The sequence below is a fragment of the Oncorhynchus nerka genome, linkage group LG9b, assembly GCF_034236695.1.
Source record: "Oncorhynchus nerka isolate Pitt River linkage group LG9b, Oner_Uvic_2.0, whole genome shotgun sequence".
NCBI lineage: Eukaryota > Metazoa > Chordata > Actinopteri > Salmoniformes > Salmonidae > Oncorhynchus > Oncorhynchus nerka.
The window spans coordinates 53,135,783-53,157,364 of NC_088424.1; the positions used below are offsets into that span (position 1 = coordinate 53,135,783).

Below are 21,582 nucleotides of genomic sequence, written 5' to 3' on the forward strand. Positions count from 1 at the left end.
CTCCTCGCCAACAGAAACTGAGTGTCTCCTCGCCAACAGAAACTGAGTGTCTCCTCGCCAACAGAAACTGAGTGTCTCCTCGCCAACAGAAAACTCGCCAACAGAAACTGAGTGTCTCCTCGCCAACAGAAACTGAGTGTCTCCTCGCCAACAGAAACTGAGTGTCTCCTCGCCAACAGAAACTGAGTGTCTCCTCGCCAACAGAAACTGAGTGTCTCTCGCCAACAGAAACTGAGTGTCTCCTCGCCAACAGAAACTGAGTGTCTCCTCGCCAACAGAAACTGAGTGTCTCCTCGCCAACAGAAACTGAGTGTCTCCTCGCCAACAGAAACTGAGTGTCTCTCGCCAACAGAAACTGAGTGTCTCCTCGCCAACAGAAACTGAGTGTCTCTCGCCAACAGAAACTGAGTGTCTCCTCGCCAACAGAAACTGAGTGTCTCCTCGCCAACAGAAACTGAGTGTCTCTCGCCAACAGAAACTCGCCAACAGAAAGTGTCTCTCGCCAACAGAAACTGAGTGTCTCCTCGCCAACAGAAAAACTCGCCAACAGAAACTGAGTGTCTCCTCGCCAACAGAAAGAAACTGAGTGTCTCTCCAACAGAAACTGAGTGTCCTCGCCAACAGAAACTGAGTGTCTCCTCGCCAACAGAAACTGAGTGTCTCCTCGCCCAACAGAAACTGAGTGTCTCCTCGCCAACAGAAACTGAGTGTCTCCTCGCCAACAGAAACTGAGTGTCTCTCGCCAACAGAAACTGAGTGTCTCCTCGCCAACAGAAACTGAGTGTCTCCTCAGCCAACAGAAACTGAGTGTCTCCTCGCCAACAGAAACTGAGTGTCTCTCGCCAACAGAAACTGAGTGTCTCCTCGCCAACAGAAACTGAGTGTCTCCTCGCCAACAGAAACTGAGTGTCTCCTCGCCAACAGAAACTGAGTGTCTCCTCGCCAACAGAAACTGAGTGTCTCCTCGCCAACAGAAACTGAGTGTCTCCTCGCCAACAGAAACTGAGTGTCTCCTCGCCAACAGAAACTGAGTGTCTGAGTGTCTCGCCAACAGAAACTGAGTGTCTCCTCGCCAACAGAAACTGAGTGTCTCTCGCCAACAGAAACTGAGTGTCTCCTCGCCAACAGAAACTGAGTGTCTCCTCGCCAACAGAAACTGAGTGTCTCTCGCCAACAGAAACTGAGTGTCTCCTCGCCAACAGAAACTGAGTGTCTCTCGCCAACAGAAACTGAGTGTCTCCTCGCCAACAGAAACTGAGTGTCTCCTCGCCAACAGAAACTGAGTGTCTCTCGCCAACAGAAACTGAGTGTCTCCTCGCCAACAGAAACTGAGTGTCTCCTCGCCAACAGAAACTGAGTGTCTCCTCGCCAACAGAAACTGAGTGTCTCCTCGCCAACAGAAACTGAGTGTCTCCTCGCCAACAGAAACTGAGTGTCTCCTCGCCAACAGAAACTGAGTGTCTCCTCGCCAACAGAAACTGAGTGTCTCCTCGCCAACAGAAACTGAGTGTCTCCTCGCCAACAGAAACTGAGTGTCTCTCGCCAACAGAAACTGAGTGTCTCCTCGCCAACAGAAACTGAGTGTCTCCTCGCCAACAGAAACTGAGTGTCTCCTCGCCAACAGAAACTGAGTGTCTCTCGCCAACAGAAACTGAGTGTCTCTCGCCAACCTCGCCAACAGAAACTGAGTGTCTCCTCGCCAACAGAAACTGAGTGTCTCCTCGCCAACAGAAACTGAGTGTCTCTCGCCAACAGAAACTGAGTGTCTCCTCGCCAACAGAAACTGAGTGTCTCCTCGCCAACAGAAACTGAGTGTCTCCTCGCCAACAGAAACTGAGTGTCTCTCGCCAACAGAAACTGAGTGTCTCTCGCCAACAGAAACTGAGTGTCTCCTCGCCAACAGAAACTGAGTGTCTCCTCGCCAACAGAAACTGAGTGTCTCCTCGCCAACAGAAACTGAGTGTCGCCAACAGAAACTGAGTGTCTCTCGCCAACAGAAAACTGAGTGTCTCCTCGCCAACAGAAACTGAGTGTCTCCTCGCCAACAGAAACTCGCCAACAGTGTCTCCTCGCCAACAGAGTGTCTCTCGCCAACAGAAACTGAGTGTCTCTCGCCAACAGAAACTGAGTGTCTCCTCGCCAACAGAAACTGAGTGTCTCCTCGCCAACAGAAACTGAGTGTCTCCTCGCCAACAGAAACTGAGTGTCGCCAACAGTCTCGCCAACAGAAACTGAGTGTCTCTCGCCAACAGAAACTGAGTGTCTCTCGCCAACAGAAACTGAGTGTCTCTCGCCAACAGAAACTGAGTGTCTCCTCGCCAACAGAAACTGAGTGTCTCCTCGCCAACAGAAACTGAGTGTCTCCTCGCCAACAGAAACTGAGTGTCGCCAACAGAAACTGAGTGTCTCTCGCCAACAGAAACTGAGTGTCTCCTCGCCAACAGAAACTGAGTGTCTCTCGCCAACAGAAACTGAGTGTCTCCGCCGCCAACAGAAACTGAGTGTCTCCTCGCCAACAGAAACTGAGTGTCTCTCGCCAACAGAAACTGAGTGTCTCGCCTCGCCAACAGAAACTGAGTGTCTCTCGCCAACAGAAACTGAGTGTCTCCTCGCCAACAGAAACTGAGTGTCTCCTCGCCAACAGAAACTGAGTGTCTCTCGCCAACAGAAACTGAGTGTCTCCTCGCCAACAGAAACTGAGTGTCTCTCGCCAACAGAAACTGAGTGTCTCCTCGCCAACAGAAACTGAGTGTCTCCTCGCCAACAGAAACTGAGTGTCTCCTCGCCAACAGAAACTGAGTGTCTCCTCGCCAACAGAAACTGCCAACAGAAACTGAGTGTCTCCTCGCCAACAGAAACTGAGTGTCTCCTCGCCAACAGAAACTGAGTGTCTCCTCGCCAACAGAAACTGAGTGTCTCCTCGCCAACAGAAACTGAGTGTCTCCTCGCCAACAGAAACTGAGTGTCTCCTCGCCAACAGAAACTGAGTGTCTCCTCGCCAACAGAAACTGAGTGTCTCCTCGCCAACAGAAACTGAGTGTCGCCAACAGAAACTGAGTGTCTCTCGCCAACAGAAACTGAGTGTCTCCTCGCCAACAGAAACTGAGTGTCTCTCGCCAACAGAAACTGAGTGTCTCCTCGCCAACAGAAACTGAGTGTCTCCTCGCCAACAGAAACTGAGTGTCTCTCGCCAACAGAAACTGAGTGTCTCCTCGCCAACAGAAACTGAGTGTCTCCTCGCCAACAGAAACTGAGTGTCTCCTCGCCAACAGAAACTGAGTGTCTCCTCGCCAACAGAAACTGAGTGTCTCCTCGCCAACAGAAACTGAGTGTCTCCTCGCCAACAGAAACTGAGTGTCTCCTCGCCAACAGAAACTGAGAAACTGAGTGAGTCTCCTCGCCAACAGAAACTGAGTGTCTCCTCGCCAACAGAAACTGAGTGTCGCCAACAGAAACTGAGTGTCTCCTCGCCAACAGAAACTGAGTGTCTCCTCGCCAACAGAAACTGAGTGTCTCCTCGCCAACAGAAACTGAGTGTCTCCTCGCCAACAGAAACTGAGTGTCTCCTCGCCAACAGAAACTGAGTGTCTCCTCGCCAACAGAAACTGAGTGTCTCCTCGCCAACAGAAAACGCCAACAGAAACTGAGTGTCTCCTCGCCAACAGAAACTGAGTGTCTCCTCGCCAACAGAAACTGAGTGTCTCCTCGCCAACAGAAACTGAGTGTCTCTCGCCAACAGAAACTGAGTGTCTCCTCGCCAACAGAAACTGAGTGTCTCTCGCCAACAGAAACTGAGTGTCTCCTCGCCAACAGAAACTGAGTGTCTCCTCGCCAACAGAAACTGAGTGTCTCCTCGCCAACAGAAACTGAGTGTCTCCTCGCCAACAGAAACTGAGTGTCTCTCGCCAACAGAAACTGAGTGTCTCTCGCCAACAGAAACTGAGTGTCTCCTCGCCAACAGAAACTGAGTGTCTCTCGCCAACAGAAACTGAGTGTCTCCTCGCCAACAGAAACTGAGTGTCTCTCGCCAACAGAAACTGAGTGTCTCCTCGCCAACAGAAACTGAGTGTCTCCTCGCCAACAGAAACTGAGTGTCTCCTCGCCAACAGAAACTGAGTGTCTCCTCGCCAACAGAAACTGAGTGTCTCCTCGCCAACAGAAACTGAGTGTCTCCTCGCCAACAGAAACTGAGTGTCTCCTCGCCAACAGAAACTGAGTGTCTCCTCGCCAACAGAAACTGAGTGTCTCCTCGCCAACAGAAACTGAGTGTCTCCTCGCCAACAGAAACTGAGTGTCTCCTCGCCAACAGAAACTGAGTGTCTCCTCGCCAACAGAAACTGAGTGTCTCTCGCCAACAGAAACTGAGTGTCTCCTCGCCAACAGAAACTGAGTGTCTCCTCGCCAACAGAAACTGAGTGTCTCCTCGCCACAGAAACTGAGTGTCTCCTCGCCAACAGAAACTGAGTGTCTCCTCGCCAACAGAAACTGAGTGTCTCCTCGCCAACAGAAACTGAGTGTCTCCTCGCCAACAGAAACTGAGTGTCTCCTCGCCAACAGAAACTGAGTGTCTCTCGCCAACAGAAACTGAGTGTCTCCTCGCCAACAGAAACTGAGTGTCTCCTCGCCAACAGAAACTGAGTGTCTCGCCAACCTCCTCGCCAACAGAAACTGAGTGTCTCCTCGCCAACAGAAACTGAGTGTCTCCTCGCCAACAGAAACTGAGTGTCTCCTCGCCAACAGAAACTGAGTGTCTCCTCGCCAACAGAAACTGAGTGTCTCCTCGCCAACAGAAACTGAGTGTCTCCTCGCCAACAGAAACTGAGTGTCTCTCGCCAACAGAAACTGAGTGTCTCCTCGCCAACAGAAACTGAGTGTCTCCTCGCCAACAGAAACTGAGTGTCTCCTCGCCAACAGAAACTGAGTGTCTCTCGCCAACAGAAACTGAGTGTCTCCGCCAACAGAAACTGAGTGTCTCCTCGCCAACAGAAACTGAGTGTCTCCTCGCCAACAGAAACTGAGTGTCTCCTCGCCAACAGAAACTGAGTGTCTCCTCGCCAACAGAAACTGAGTGTCTCCTCGCCAACAGAAACTGAGTGTCTCTCGCCAACAGAAACTGAGTGTCTCCTCGCCAACAGAAACTGAGTGTCTCTCGCCAACAGAAACTGAGTGTCTCCTCGCCAACAGAAACTGAGTGTCTCCTCGCCAACAGAAACTGAGTGTCTCCTCGCCAACAGAAACTGAGTGTCTCCTCGCCAACAGAAACTGAGTGTCTCTCGCCAACAGAAACTGAGTGTCTCTCGCCAACAGAAACTGAGTGTCTCTCGCCAACAGAAACTGAGTGTCTCTCGCCAACAGAAACTGAGTGTCTCCTCGCCAACAGAAACTGAGTGTCTCCTCGCCAACAGAAACTGAGTGTCTCCTCGCCAACAGAAACTGAGTGTCTCCTCGCCAACAGAAACTGAGTGTCTCCTCGCCAACAGAAACTGAGTGTTCTCGCCAACAGAAACTGAGTGTCTCCTCGCCAACAGAAACTGAGTGTCTCCTCGCCAACAGAAACTGAGTGTCTCCTCGCCAACAGAAACTGAGTGTCTCCTCGCCAACAGAAACTGAGTGTCTCCTCGCCAACAGAAACTGAGTGTCTCCTCGCCAACAGAAACTGAGTGTCTCCTCGCCAACAGAAACTGAGTGTCTCCTCGCCAACAGAAACTGAGTGTCTCTCGCCAACAGAAACTGAGTGTCTCCTCGCCAACAGAAACTGAGTGTCTCCTCGCCAACAGAAACTGAGTGTCTCCTCGCCAACAGAAACTGAGTGTCTCCTCGCCAACAGAAACTGAGTGTCTCCTCGCCAACAGAAACTGAGTGTCTCTCGCCAACAGAAACTGAGTGTCTCTCGCCAACAGAAACTGAGTGTCTCCTCGCCAACAGAAACTGAGTGTCTCCTCGCCAACAGAAACTGAGTGTCTCCTCGCCAACAGAAACTGAGTGTCTCCTCGCCAACAGAAACTGAGTGTCTCCTCGCCAACAGAAACTGAGTGTCTCCTCGCCAACAGAAACTGAGTGTCTCCTCGCCAACAGAAACTGAGTGTCTCTCGCCAACAGAAACTGAGTGTCTCCTCGCCAACAGAAACTGAGTGTCTCCTCGCCAACAGAAACTGAGTGTCTCCTCGCCAACAGAAACTGAGTGTCTCCTCGCCAACAGAAACTGAGTGTCTCCTCGCCAACAGAAACTGAGTGTCTCCTCGCCAACAGAAACTGAGTGTCTCCTCGCCAACAGAAACTGAGTGTCTCCTCGCCAACAGAAACTGAGTGTCTCCTCGCCAACAGAAACTGAGTGTCTCCTCGCCAACAGAAACTGAGTGTCTCCTCGCCAACAGAAACTGAGTGTCTCCTCGCCAACAGAAACTGAGTGTCTCCTCGCCAACAGAAACTGAGTGTCTCCTCGCCAACAGAAACTGAGTGTCTCCTCGCCAACAGAAACTGAGTGTCTCCTCGCCAACAGAAACTGAGTGTCTCCTCGCCAACAGAAACTGAGTGTCTCCTCGCCAACAGAAACTGAGTGTCTCTCGCCAACAGAAACTGAGTGTCTCCTCGCCAACAGAAACTGAGTGTCTCCTCGCCAACAGAAACTGAGTGTCTCCTCGCCAACAGAAACTGAGTGTCTCTCGCCAACAGAAACTGAGTGTCTCCTCGCCAACAGAAACTGAGTGTCTCCCTCGCCAACAGAAACTGAGTGTCTCTCGCCAACAGAAACTGAGTGTCTCCTCGCCAACAGAAACTGAGTGTCTCCTCGCCAACAGAAACTGAGTGTCTCCTCGCCAACAGAAACTGAGTGTCTCTCGCCGCAGAAACTGAGTGTCTCGCCCAACAGAAACTGAGTGTCTCCTCGCCAACAGAAACTGAGTGTCTCCTCGCCAACAGAAACTGAGTGTCTCCTCGCCAACAGAAACTGAGTGTCTCCTCGCCAACAGAAACTGAGTGTCTCCTCGCCAACAGAAACTGAGTGTCTCCTCGCCAACAGAAACTGAGTGTCTCCTCGCCAACAGAAACTGAGTGTCTCCTCGCCAACAGAAACTGAGTGTCTCCTCGCCAACAGAAACTGAGTGTCTCCTCGCCAACAGAAACTGAGTGTCTCCTCGCCAACAGAAACTGAGTGTCTCCTCGCCAACAGAAACTGAGTGTCTCCTCGCCAACAGAAACTGAGTGTCTCCTCGCCAACAGAAACTGAGTGTCTCTCGCCAACAGAAACTGAGTGTCTCCTCGCCAACAGAAACTGAGTGTCTCTCGCCAACAGAAACTGAGTGTCTCCTCGCCAACAGAAACTGACTCGCCAACAGAAACTGAGTGTCTCCTCGCCAACAGAAACTGAGTGTCTCTCGCCAACAGAAACTGAGTGTCTCCTCGCCAACAGAAACTGAGTGTCTCCTCGCCAACAGAAACTGAGTGTCTCCTCGCCAACAGAAACTGAGTGTCTCCTCGCCAACAGAAACTGAGTGTCTCCTCGCCAACAGAAACTGAGTGTCTCCTCGCCAACAGAAACTGAGTGTCTCTCGCCAACAGAAACTGAGTGTCTCTCGCCAACAGAAACTGAGTGTCTCTCGCCAACAGAAACTGAGTGTCTCCTCGCCAACAGAAACTGAGTGTCTCCTCGCCAACAGAAACTGAGTGTCTCCTCGCCAACAGAAACTGAGTGTCTCCTCGCCAACAGAAACTGAGTGTCTCCTCGCCAACAGAAACTGAGTGTCTCCTCGCCAACAGAAACTGAGTGTCTCCTCGCCAACAGAAACTGAGTGTCTCTCGCCAACAGAAACTGAGTGTCTCCTCGCCAACAGAAACTGAGTGTCTCTCGCCAACAGAAACTGAGTGTCTCCTCGCCAACAGAAACTGAGTGTCTCCTCGCCAACAGAAACTGAGTGTCTCCTCGCCAACAGAAACTGAGTGTCTCCTCGCCAACAGAAACTGAGTGTCTCCTCGCCAACAGAAACTATGAGTGTCTCCTCGCCAACAGAAACTATGAGTGTCTCCTCGCCAACAGAAACTATGAGTGTCTCCTCGCCAACAGAAACTATGAGTGTCTCCTCGCCAACAGAAACTACGAGTGTCTCCTCGCCAACAGAAACTATGAGTGTCTCTCGCCAACAGAAACTATGAGTGTCTCCTCGCCAACAGAAACTATGAGTGTCTCCTCGCCAACAGAAACTATGAGTGTCTCCTCGCCAACAGAAACTATGAGTGTCTCCTCGCCAACAGAAACTATGAGTGTCTCCTCGCCAACAGAAACTATGAGTGTCTCTCGCCAACAGAAACTATGAGTGTCTCCTCGCCAACAGAAACTATGAGTGTCTCCTCGCCAACAGAAACTATGAGTGTCTCCTCGCCAACAGAAACTATGAGTGTCTCCTCGCCAACAGAAACTATGAGTGTCTCCTCGCCAACAGAAACTATGAGTGTCTCCTCGCCAACAGAAACTATGAGTGTCTCCTCGCCAACAGAAACTATGAGTGTCTCCTCGCCAACAGAAACTATGAGTGTCTCCTCGCCAACAGAAACTATGAGTGTCTCCTCGCCAACAGAAACTATGAGTGTCTCCTCGCCAACAGAAACTATGAGTGTCTCCTCGCCAACAGAAACTATGAGTGTCTCCTCGCCAACAGAAACTATGAGTGTCTCTCGCCAACAGAAACTCGCCAACAGAAATGAGTGTCTCCTCGCCAACAGAAACTATGAGTGTCTCCTCGCCAACAGAAACTATGAGTGTCTCCTCGCCAACAGAAACTATGAGTGTCTCCTCGCCAACAGAAACTGAGTGTCTCTCGCCAACAGAAACTGAGTGTCTCCTCGCCAACAGAAACTATGAGTGTCTCCTCGCCAACAGAAACTATGAGTGTCTCCTCGCCAACAGAAACTATGAGTGTCTCCTCGCCAACAGAAACTATGAGTGTCTCTCGCCAACAGAAACTATGAGTGTCTCCTCGCCAACAGAAACTATGAGTGTCTCCTCGCCAACAGAAACTATGAGTGTCTCTCGCCAACAGAAACTATGAGTGTCTCTCGCCAACAGAAACTATGAGTGTCTCCTCGCCAACAGAAACTATGAGTGTCTCTCGCCAACAGAAACTATGAGTGTCTCCTCGCCAACAGAAACTATGAGTGTCTCCTCGCCAACAGAAACTATGAGTGTCTCTCGCCAACAGAAACTATGAGTGTCTCCTCGCCAACAGAAACTATGAGTGTCTCCTCGCCAACAGAAACTATGAGTGTCTCCTCGCCAACAGAAACTATGAGTGTCTCTCGCCAACAGAAACTATGAGTGTCTCTCGCCAACAGAAACTATGAGTGTCTCCTCGCCAACAGAAACTATGAGTGTCTCTCGCCAACAGAAACTATGAGTGTCTCCTCGCCAACAGAAACTATGAGTGTCTCCTCGCCAACAGAAACTATGAGTGTCTCCTCGCCAACAGAAACTATGAGTGTCTCTCGCCAACAGAAACTATGAGTGTCTCCTCGCCAACAGAAACTGACTCGCCAACAGAAACTATGAGTGTCTCCTCGCCAACAGAAACTGAGTGTCTCTCGCCAACAGAAACTATGAGTGTCTCTCGCCAACAGAAACTGAGTGTCTCTCGCCAACAGAAACTGAGTGTCTCCTCGCCAACAGAAACTATGAGTGTCTCCTCGCCAACAGAAACTATGAGTGTCTCCTCGCCAACAGAAACTGAGTGTCTCCTCGCCAACAGAAACTATGAGTGTCTCCTCGCCAACAGAAACTATGAGTGTCTCCTCGCCAACAGAAACTACGAGTGTCTCCTCGCCAACAGAAACTACGAGTGTCTCCTCGCCAACAGAAACTACGAGTGTCTCCTCGCCAACAGAAACTACGAGTGTCTCCTCGCCAACAGAAACTATGAGTGTCTCTCGCCAACAGAAACTATGAGTGTCTCCTCGCCAACAGAAACTATGAGTGTCTCCTCGCCAACAGAAACTATGAGTGTCTCCTCGCCAACAGAAACTGAGTGTCTATGCCAACAGTGTGTCCTCGCCAACAGAAACTATGAGTGTCTCCTCGCCAACAGAAACTATGAGTGTCTCTCGCCAACAGAAACTATGAGTGTCTCCTCGCCAACAGAAACTATGAGTGTCTCCTCGCCAACAGAAACTATGAGTGTCTCTCGCCAACAGAAACTATGAGTGTCTCCTCGCCAACAGAAACTATGAGTGTCTCCTCGCCAACAGAAACTATGAGTGTCTCTCGCCAACAGAAACTATGAGTGTCTCCTCGCCAACAGAAACTATGAGTGTCTCCTCGCCAACAGAAACTATGAGTGTCTCCTCGCCAACAGAAACTATGAGTGTCTCCTCGCCAACAGAAACTATGAGTGTCTCCTCGCCAACAGAAACTATGAGTGTCTCTCGCCAACAGAAACTATGAGTGTCTCCTCGCCAACAGAAACTATGAGTGTCTCCTCGCCAACAGAAACTATGAGTGTCTCCTCGCCAACAGAAACTATGAGTGTCTCTCGCCAACAGAAACTCGCCAACAGAAATGAGTGTCTCCTCGCCAACAGAAACTATGAGTGTCTCCTCGCCAACAGAAACTATGAGTGTCTCTCGCCAACAGAAACTATGAGTGTCTCCTCGCCAACAGAAACTATGAGTGTCTCTCGCCAACAGAAACTATGAGTGTCTCTCGCCAACAGAAACTATGAGTGTCTCCTCGCCAACAGAAACTATGAGTGTCTCCTCGCCAACAGAAACTATGAGTGTCTCTCGCCAACAGAAACTCGCCAACAGAAATGAGTGTCTCCTCGCCAACAGAAACTATGAGTGTCTCTCGCCAACAGAAACTATGAGTGTCTCCTCGCCAACAGAAACTATGAGTGTCTCTCGCCAACAGAAACTATGAGTGTCTCCTCGCCAACAGAAACTATGAGTGTCTCTCGCCAACAGAAACTATGAGTGTCTCCTCGCCAACAGAAACTGAGTGTCTCCTCGCCAACAGAAACTGAGTGTCTCCTCGCCAACAGAAACTGAGTGTCTCTCGCCAACAGAAACTATGAGTGTCTCCTCGCCAACAGAAACTGAGTGTCTCTGAGAAACTGTCTCCTCGCCAACAGAAACTATGAGTGTCTCCTCGCCAACAGAAAAGTGTCTCTCGCCAACAGAAACTGAGTGTCTCCTCGCCAACAGAAACTATGAGTGTCTCCTCGCCAACAGAAACTCGCCAACAGAAATGAGTGTCTCCTCGCCAACAGAAACTATGAGTGTCTCTCGCCAACAGAAACTATGAGCCAACAGAAACTATGAGTGTCTCCTCGCCAACAGAAACTGAGTGTCTCCTCGCCAACAGAAACTATGAGTGTCTCCTCGCCAACAGAAACTGAGTGTCTCTCGCCAACAGAAACTGAGTGTCTCCTCGCCAACAGAAACTATGAGTGTCTCCTCGCCAACAGAAACTATGAGTGTCTCTCGCCAACAGAAACTATGAGTGTCTCCTCGCCAACAGAAACTATGAGTGTCTCCTCGCCAACAGAAACTATGAGTGTCTCTCGCCAACAGAAACTATCGCCAGCAGTGTGTCTCTCGCCAACAGAAAACTCGCCAGCAGAAATGAGTGTCTCCTCGCCCAACAGAAACTATGAGTGTCTCCTCGCCAACAGAAAGTGTCTCTATGAGTGTCTCTCGCCAACAGAAACTGAGTGTCTCTCGCCAACAGAAACTATGAGTGTCTCTCGCCAACAGAAACTATGAGTGTCTCCTCGCCAACAGAAACTATGAGTGTCTCTCGCCAACAGAAACTATGAGTGTCTCCTCGCCAACAGAAACTATGACTCGCCAACAGAAACTATGAGTGTCTCCTCGCCAACAGAAACTGAGTGTCTCTCGCCAACAGAAACTATGAGTGTCTCTCGCCAACAGAAACTATGAGTGTCTCCTCGCCAACAGAAACTATGAGTGTCGCCACAGAAACTATGAGTGTCCTCGCCAACAGAAACTATGAGTGTCTCCTCGCCAACAGAAACTATGAGTGTCTCCTCGCCAACAGAAACTATGAGTGTCTCCTCGCCAACAGAAACTATGAGTGTCTCTGAGTGTGTCTCTCGCCAACAGAAACTATGAGTGTCTCCTCGCCAACAGAAACTATGAGTGTCTCTCGCCAACAGAAACTATGAGTGTCTCTCGCCAACAGAAACTATGAGTGTCTCTCGCCAACAGAAACTATGAGTGTCTCCTCGCCAACAGAAACTACGAGTGTCTCCTCGCCAACAGAAACTACGAGTGTCTCCTCGCCAACAGAAACTACGAGTGTCTCCTCGCCAACAGAAACTACGAGTGTCTCCTCGCCAACAGAAACTACGAGTGTCTCCTCGCCAACAGAAACTACGATGCAGAATATGTTTCTGGAACTATGTTCTTGAATGTTACTTTATCAAAATCCTCTCTGTTCTTCCCTCCTCCCACCCCTGGGTGTCCCCACCTCCCTCCAGGCTGCAGCGAGGCAAGAAGCACCAGCTGGAGAACGGGAGTGGGCTGGAGGACAACGGTGACTCCTCCCACTGCAGCAACACCTCCGTCCACTCTAACCAGGTACAAGGATACCTTCATTCCCGTGTAGGGTTGCAAAATTCTGGTAACTTCCCCTAAATTCCCAGGTTTATCAGAAATCCCGGTTGGAAAATTCCCAGGATCAAGAGGGGGGAGCTGGAAACCTCCCACTGGGACTCTTGATTAAAGGAGCCGGGGGGGGGGGGGTTTCAACCCTAATCACATCTATCAAATACCTAAACGGCAATCAGTAAAGTTGAGCTGTGTTAGTACGCCTCTGACATAATGTGTAAGGGTGGGATATGTTATGTATGAGGCTAGCGTGCAATGTAATGTACTCTGTTATTATGGCGCGATAAAAATGCATGCGTAGAAATATACATTTTGTAGAGTAAAGATCAAACCCACCAGGAACGTTCTCCTGTCTTCCTGCTGTTACATGTTATCCCCTGGGTTGTACTCAGCGAGTCTTTTTTCCCCCCAATAAATGTAAAGCAGGAGGCGGGGCCGAGCATCAAGCGTACCAAGACGTCAGATGACTCTGGTCTGGACATGGACAACGCTACAGAGAACGGAGGGGGAGGGGACGTGGCCATGGACGGAGCCAGCGAGATAGAACTGGTGTTCTGTCCTCACCCTACGCTCATGGAGAAGGAGGACAACGTGCAGACCAGGTGGCTTTGTGGGAGGGGTTAATGTGTGGGAGGGAGGGGTTAATGTGTGGGAGGGAGGGGTTAACGTGTGGGAGGGAGTGAGGGGTTAACGTGTGGGAGGGAGTGAGGGGTTGCGTGTGGGAGGGAGTGAGGGGTTGCGTGTGGGAGGGAGTGAGGGGTTAACGTGTGGGAGGGAGTGAGGGGTTAACGTGTGGGAGGGAGTGAGGGGTTAACGTGTGGGAGGGAGTGAGGGGTTAACGTGTGGGAGGGAGTGAGGGGTTAACGTGGGGAGGGAGTGAGGGGTTGCGTGAGGGAGGGAGTGAGGGGTTAACGTGAGGGAGGGAGTGAGGGGTGGGAGGGAGTGAGGGGTTAACGTGTGGGAGGGAGTGAGGGGTTAACGTGTGGGAGGGAGTGAGGGGTTAACGTGTGGGAGGGAGTGAGGGGTTAACGTGTGGGAGGGAGTGAGGGGTTCACGTGTGGGAGGGGGGAGGGGTTCACGTGTGGGAGGGGAGGGGTTAAAGTGTGGGAGGGGTTAACGTGTGGGAGGGAGGGAGGGGTTAACGTGTGGGAAGGAGGGAGGGGTTAACGTGTGGGAAGGAGGGAGGGGTTAACGTGTGGGAAGGAGGGAGGGGTTAACGTGTGGGAAGGAGGGAGGGGTTAACGTGTGGGAGGGAGTGAGAGGTTAACGTGTGTGTGGGGGGTTAACGTGTGGGAGGGAGTGAGGGGTTAACGTGTGGGAGGGAGTGAGGGGTTAACGTGAGGGAGGGAGTGAGGGGTTAACGTGTGTGGGGGTGGTTAACGTGTGTGGGGGGAGTGAGGGGTTAACGTGTGGGAGGGAGTGAGGGGTTAACGTGTGGGAGGGAGTGAGGGGTTAACGTGTGGGAGGGAGTGAGGGGTTAACGTGTGGGAGGGAGTGAGGGGTTGCGTGTGGGAGGGAGTGAGGGGTTAACGTGTGGGAGGGAGTGAGGGGTTAACGTGTGGGAGGGAGTGAGGGGTTAACGTGATGGAGGAGTGAGGGGTTAACGTGTGGGGGTTAACGTGTGTGGGGGTTAACGTGTGGGAGGGAGTGAGGGGTTAACGTGTGGGAGGGAGTGAGGGGTTAACGTGTGGGAGGGAGTGAGGGGTTAACGTGTGGGAGGGAGTGAGGGGTTAACGTGTGGGAGGGAGTGAGGGGTTAACGTGTGGGAGGGAGTGAGGGGTTAACGTGTGGGAGGGAGTGAGGGGTTAACGTGTGGGAGGGAGTGAGGGGTTAACGTGTGGGAGGGAGTGAGGGGTTAACGTGTGGGAGGGAGTGAGGGGTTAACGTGAGGGAGGGAGTGAGGGGTTGCGGTGGGAGGGAGTGAGGGGTTAACGTGTGGGAGGGAGTGAGGGGTTAACGTGTGGGAGGGAGTGAGGGGTTAACGTGTGGGAGGGAGTGAGGGGTTCACGTGTGGGAGGGAGTGAGGGGTTCACGTGTGGGAGGGAGTGAGGGGTTAACGTGTGGGAGGGAGTGAGGGGTTAACGTGTGGGAGGGAGTGAGGGGGTTAACGTGTGGGAGGAGTGAGGGGTTAACGTGTGGGAGGGAGTGAGGGGTTAACGTGTGGGAGGAGTGAGGGGTTAACGTGAGGGAGGGAGTGAGGGGTTAACGTGTGGGGGGGGTTAACGTGTGGGAGGGAGTGAGGGGTTAACGTGTGGGAGGGAGTGAGGGGTTAACGTGTGGGAGGGAGTGAGGGGTTAACGTGTGGGAGGGAGTGAGGGGTTAACGTGTGGGAGGGAGTGAGGGTTAACGTGTGGGAGGGAGTGAGGGGTTAACGTGTGGGAGGGAGTGAGGGGTTAACGTGTGGGAGGGAGTGAGGGGTTAACGTGTGTGGGAGGAGGGCGGGGTTAACGTGTGTGGGTTGCGTGTGGGAGGGCGGGGTTAACGTGTGGGAGGGGAGGGCGGGGTTAACGTGTGGGAGGGAGTGAGGGGTTGCGTGTGGGAGGGAGTGAGGGGTTAACGTGTGGGAGGGAGTGAGGGGTTAACGTGAGGGGAGGGAGTGAGGGGTTAACGTGAGGGGTTAACGTGTGTGGGAGGGAGTGAGGGGTTAACGTGTGGGAGGGAGTGAGGGGTTAACGTGTGGGAGGGAGTGAGGGGTTAACGTGTGGGAGGGAGTGAGGGGTTAACGTGTGGGAGGGAGTGAGGGGTTAACGTGTGGGAGGGAGTGAGGGGTTAACGTGTGGGAGGGAGTGAGGGGTTAACGTGTGGGGGGGAGGGAGGGGTTAGTGTGGGAGGGAGGGAGGGGTTAACGTGTGGGAGGGAGGGGTTAACGTGAGTGAGGGAGGGGTTAACGTGTGGGAGGGGATACTTGTGTGTTGTTGTCTAAGTCTCTGGTCCAAGGCCCCTGGCTGAAGACATTAAGTAACACTTGTGTGTGGTAGTGTCGAGTTTGTTCCCAGGTTCATCAAGACGTCTGCTAATGCAACTCTGTGTGTGGTAGTGTTCAGTTTGTTCCCAGGTTCATCAAGACGTCTGCTAATGCAACTCTGTGTGTGGTAGTGTCGAGTTTGTTCCCAGGTACATCAAGACGTCGGGCAACGCCACAGTGGACCATCTGTCTAAGTACCTGGCTGTGCGTCTGGCTCTGGAGGAACTGAGGAAGAACGGAGAGGCCAGCCCTGTCAATGTAGACGCTGCCTCAGAGAAACAATACACCATTTATATCCCTACAGCCAACGGCCAGTTCACGGTAATAATACAATATATTACTACAAATACTACTACAATACACCATTTATATCCCAGTTCACGGTAATAATACAATATACACTGCTCAAAAAAATAAAGGGAACACTAAAATAACACATCCTAGATCTGAATGAATGAAATATTCTTAGTAAATACTTTTTCTTTAAATAGTTGAATGTGCTGACAACAAAATCACACACAAATTATCAATGGAAATCAAATTTATCAACCCATGGAGGTCTGGATTTGGAGTCACACTTAAAATTAAAGTGGAAAACCACACTACAGGCTGATCCAACTTTGATGTAATGTCCTTAAAACAAGTCCAAATGAGGCTCAGTAGTGTGTGTGGCCTCCACGTACCTGTATGACCTCCCTACAACGCCTGGGCATGCTCCTGATGAGGTGGCGGATGGTCTCCTGAGGGATCTCCTCCCAGACCTGGACTAGAGCATCCGCCAACTTCTGGACAGTCTGTGGTGCAACGAGGCGTTGGTGGATGGAGCGAGACATGATGTCCCAGATGTGCTCAATTGGATTCAGGTCTGGGGAACGGGCGGGCCAGTCCATAGCATCAATGCCTTCCTCTTGCAGGAACTGCTGACACACTCCAGCCACATGAAGTCTAGCATTGTCTTGCATTAGGAGGAACCCAGGGCCAACCGCACCAGCATACGGTCTCACAAGGGGTCTGAGGATCTCATCTCGGTACCTAATGGCAGTCAGGCTACCTCTGGCGAGCACATGGAGGGCTGTGCGGCCCCCCAAAGAAATGCCACCCCACACCATGACTGACCCACCGCCAAACCGGTCATGCTGGAGGATGTTGCAGGCAGCAGAACGTTCTCCACGGCGTCTCCAGACTCTGTCACGTCTGTCACATGTGCTCAGTGGGAACCTGCTTTCATCTGTGAAGAGCACAGGGCGCCAGTGGCGAATTTGCCAATCTTGGTGTTCTCTGGCAAATGTCAAACGTCCTGCACGGTGTTGGGCTGTAAGCACAACCCCCACCTGTGGACGTCGGGCCCTCATACCACCCTCATGGAGTTTCTGACCGTTTGAGCAGACACATGCACATTTGTGGCCTGCTGGAGGTCATTTTGCAGGGCTCTGGCAGTGCTCCTCCTGCTCCTCCTTGCACAAAGGCGGAGGTAGCGGTCCTGCTGCTGGGTTGTTGCCACTCCTACGGCCTCCTCCACGTCTCCTGATGTACTGGCCTGTCTCCTGGTAGCGCCTCCATGCTCTGGACACTACGCTGACAGACACAGCAAACCTTCTTGCCACAGCTCGCATTGATGTGCCATCCTGGATGAGCTGCACTACCTGAGCCACTTGTGTGGGTTGTAGACTCAGTCTCGTGCTACCACTAGAGTGAAAGCACCGCCAGCATTCAAAAGTGACCAAAACATCAGCCAGGAAGCATAGGAACTGAGAAGTGGTCTGTGGTCCCCACCTGCAGAACCACTCCTTTATTGGGGGTGTCTTGCTAATTGCCTATAATTTCCACCTGTCGTCTATTCCATTTGCACAACAGCATGTGACATGTATTGTCAATCAGTGTTGCTTCCTAAGTGGACAGTTTGATTTCACAGAAGTGTGATCGACTTGGAGTTACATTGTGTTGTTTAAGTGTTCCCTTTATTTTTTTGAGCAGTGTATTACTACAAATACTACTACAATACACCATTTATATCCCTACAGCCAACGGCCAGTTCACGGTAATAATACAATATATTACTACAAATACTACTACAATACACCATTTATATCCCTACAGCCAACGGCCAGTTCACGGTAATAATACAATATATTACTACAAATACTACTACAATACAGCATTTATATCCCTACAGCCAACGGCCAGTTCACAGTAATGATACAATACTACCACTGTTACTGCTACTAATACTATCACTGCTACTTCCACTGCACTACTACTAATACTATCACAATTACTATCAATATTACTGATGCTACGACCAGTAGTATTACTACTGCTGCTGTTACTATTACTACTGCTATTACTACTACCACTATTACTATTATTACTATCACTACTACTATTACTACTATTATTACTATTACTATTACTACCACTATTACTACTATTACTATCACTACTATTACTACCACTATTATTACTATTACTATCAATATTACTACTATTACTATCACTACTATTACTATTACTACTATTACTATCAATATTACTACTATTACTATCACTACTATTACTACCACTATTATTACTACTATTACTATCAATATTACTACTACTACTATCACTACTATTACTATTATTACTATTACTACTATTACTATTACTACTATTACTATTACTATTACTATTATTACTATTACTACCACTACTATTACTATTATTACTATTACTATCAATATTACCACTACTACTATCACTACTATTACTATTATTACTATCACTACTATTACTATTACTACTATTACTATTACTACTATTACTATCACTACTATTACTATTATTACTATCACTACTATTACTATTACTACTATCACTACTATTACTATTACTACTATTACTATTATTACTATTACTATCAATATTACCACTACTACTATCACTACTATTACTATTATTACTATTACTACTATTACTATCACTACTATTACTATTACTACTATTACTATTATTACTATTACTATTACTACTATTACTATTATTACTATTACTATCACTACTATCACTACTATTACTATTACTACTATTACTATTATTACTACTATTATTACTATTACTACTATTACTATTACTACTATTACTATTATTACTACTACTATCACTACTATTACTATTACTACTATTACTACTATCACTACTATTACTATTACTACTATTACTATTATTACTATTACTATCACTACTATCACTATTATTACTATTACTACTATTACTATTATTACTATTACTATCACTACTATTACTACTATCACTACTATTACTATTACTACTATTACTATTATTACTATTACTACTATTACTATCACTACTATTACTATCACTACTATTACTATTACTATTACTACTATTACTATTACTATTATTACTATTACTACTATTACTATTACTATTATTACTATTACTACTATTACTATTACTACTATTACTACTATTACTATTACTACTATTACTACTATTACTATCACTACTATTACTATTATTACTATCACTACTATTACTATTACTACTATTACTATTACTACTATTACTATTACTACTATTACTACTATTACTATCACTACTATTACTATTATTACTATCACTACTATTACTATTACTACTATTACTACTATTACTATTACTACTATTACTATTATTACTATCACTACTATTACTATTACTACTATCACTACTATTACTATTACTACTATTACTATTACTACTATTACTATCACTACTATTACTATTATTACTATCACTACTATTACTATTACTACTATTACTATTACTATTATTACTATTACTACTATTACTATTACTACTATTACTACTATTACTACTATTACTATCACTACTATTACTATTATTACTATTACTACTATTACTATTACTACTATTACTATTACTGTTACTATCACTACTATTACTATCACTACTATTACTACCACTACTATTACTACCACTACTATTACTACCACTACTATTACTATCACTACTATTACTATCACTACTATTACTATCACTACTATTACTACTATTACTATTACTGTTACTATCACTACTATTACTATCACTACTATTACTATCACTACTATTACTATTATTACTATTACTACTATTACTATTATTACTATTACTACTATCACTACTATTACTATTATTACTATTACTACTATCACTACTATTACTATTATTACTATTACTATTATTACTATTACTACTATCACTACTATTACTATTATTACTATTACTACTATTACTATTACTATCACTACTATTACTATACTACTATTACTACTATTACTACTATTACTATTATTACTATTACTACTATTACTATTACTATCACTATTACTACTATTACTACCACTATTACTACCACTACTACTATTATTATTACTATTACTACCACTACTACTATTATTACTATTACTACCACTACTACTACTATTATTACTATTACTACCACTACTACTACTATTATTACTATTACTACCACTACTACTATTACTACTATTACTACCACTACTACTATTATTACTATTACTACCACTACTACTATTATTACTATTACTACCACTATTACTACCACTACTACTATTATTACTATTACTACCACTACTACTATTATTACTATTACTACCACTACTACTATTATTACTATTACTATTATTACTATTACTACCACTATTACTACCACTACTACTACTATTACTATTACTATTACTATTATTATTACTATTACTACCACTACTATTACTATTATTACTACCACTACTACTATTATTACTATTACTACTATTATTACTATTACTATCACTATTACTACCACTATTACTACTATTATTAATATTACTACCACTACTATTACCATTATTATTACTATCACTACCACTATTATTACTATTACTACCACTATTACTACCACTATCACCACTATTACTACCACTATCACCACTATTACTACCACTATCACCACTATTACTACCACTATCACCACTATTACTACCACTATCACCACTATTACTATCACTATCACCACTATTACTATCACTATCACCACTATTACTATTACTACCACTATTATTACTATTACTACCACTATTACTACCACTATCACCACTATTACTACCACTATCACCACTATTACTACCACTATCACTATTATTACTATTACTACCACTATTACTATTACTACCACTATTACTATTACTACCACTATTACTACTATTACCACTATCACCACTATTACTACCACTATTACTATTACTACCACTATCACCACTATTACTACCACTATTACTATTACTACCACTATCACCACTATTACTATCACTACTATTACTATTACTACCACTATTACTATCACTACCACTATTACTACCACTATCACCACTATTACTATCACTATTACTATTACTACTATCACTACCACTATTACTACCACTATTACTATTACTACTATCACTACCACTATTACTATTACTACCACTATTACTATTACTACCACTATTACTACTATTACTATCACTACTATTACTACTATTACTACCACTATTACTATTACTATTACTACTATCACTACCACTATTACTATTACTACTATTACTACCACTATTACTATTACTACCACTATTACTATTACTACCACTATTACTACTATTACTATCACTACTATTACTACTATTACTACTATTACTACTATTACTATTACTATCACTACTATTACTACTATTACTACTATTACTACTATTACTACCACTATCACCACTATTACTATCACTACTATTACTATTACTACCACTATTACTATCACTACCACTATTACTACCACTATCACCACTATTACTATCACTATTACTATTACTACTATCACTACCACTATTACTACCACTATTACTATTACTACTATCACTACCACTATTACTATTACTACCACTATTACTATTACTACCACTATTACTACTATTACTATCACTACTATTACT

General features: G+C 46.9%; 1 protein-coding gene across 2 annotated transcripts in view; it reads left to right on the top strand.

The window, feature by feature from the left end:
• LOC115128104 (E3 ubiquitin-protein ligase RING2-like) overlaps positions 1 to 21,582 on the top strand; it is a 42,223-nt gene that overhangs the window by 15,739 nt on the left and 4,902 nt on the right. Inside the window, exons 6-8 of one of the 2 annotated variants that reach the window (XM_065013854.1) lie at positions 12,483 to 12,582; positions 13,039 to 13,214; positions 15,709 to 15,898. In XM_065013854.1, coding sequence (XP_064869926.1) covers positions 12,483 to 12,582; positions 13,039 to 13,214; positions 15,709 to 15,898 — 466 coding nt within the window. Of the gene's footprint in view, positions 1 to 12,482; positions 12,583 to 13,035; positions 13,215 to 15,708; positions 15,899 to 21,582 lie in introns of both variants that reach the window. The other variant, XM_065013853.1, reaches the window with a different exon arrangement.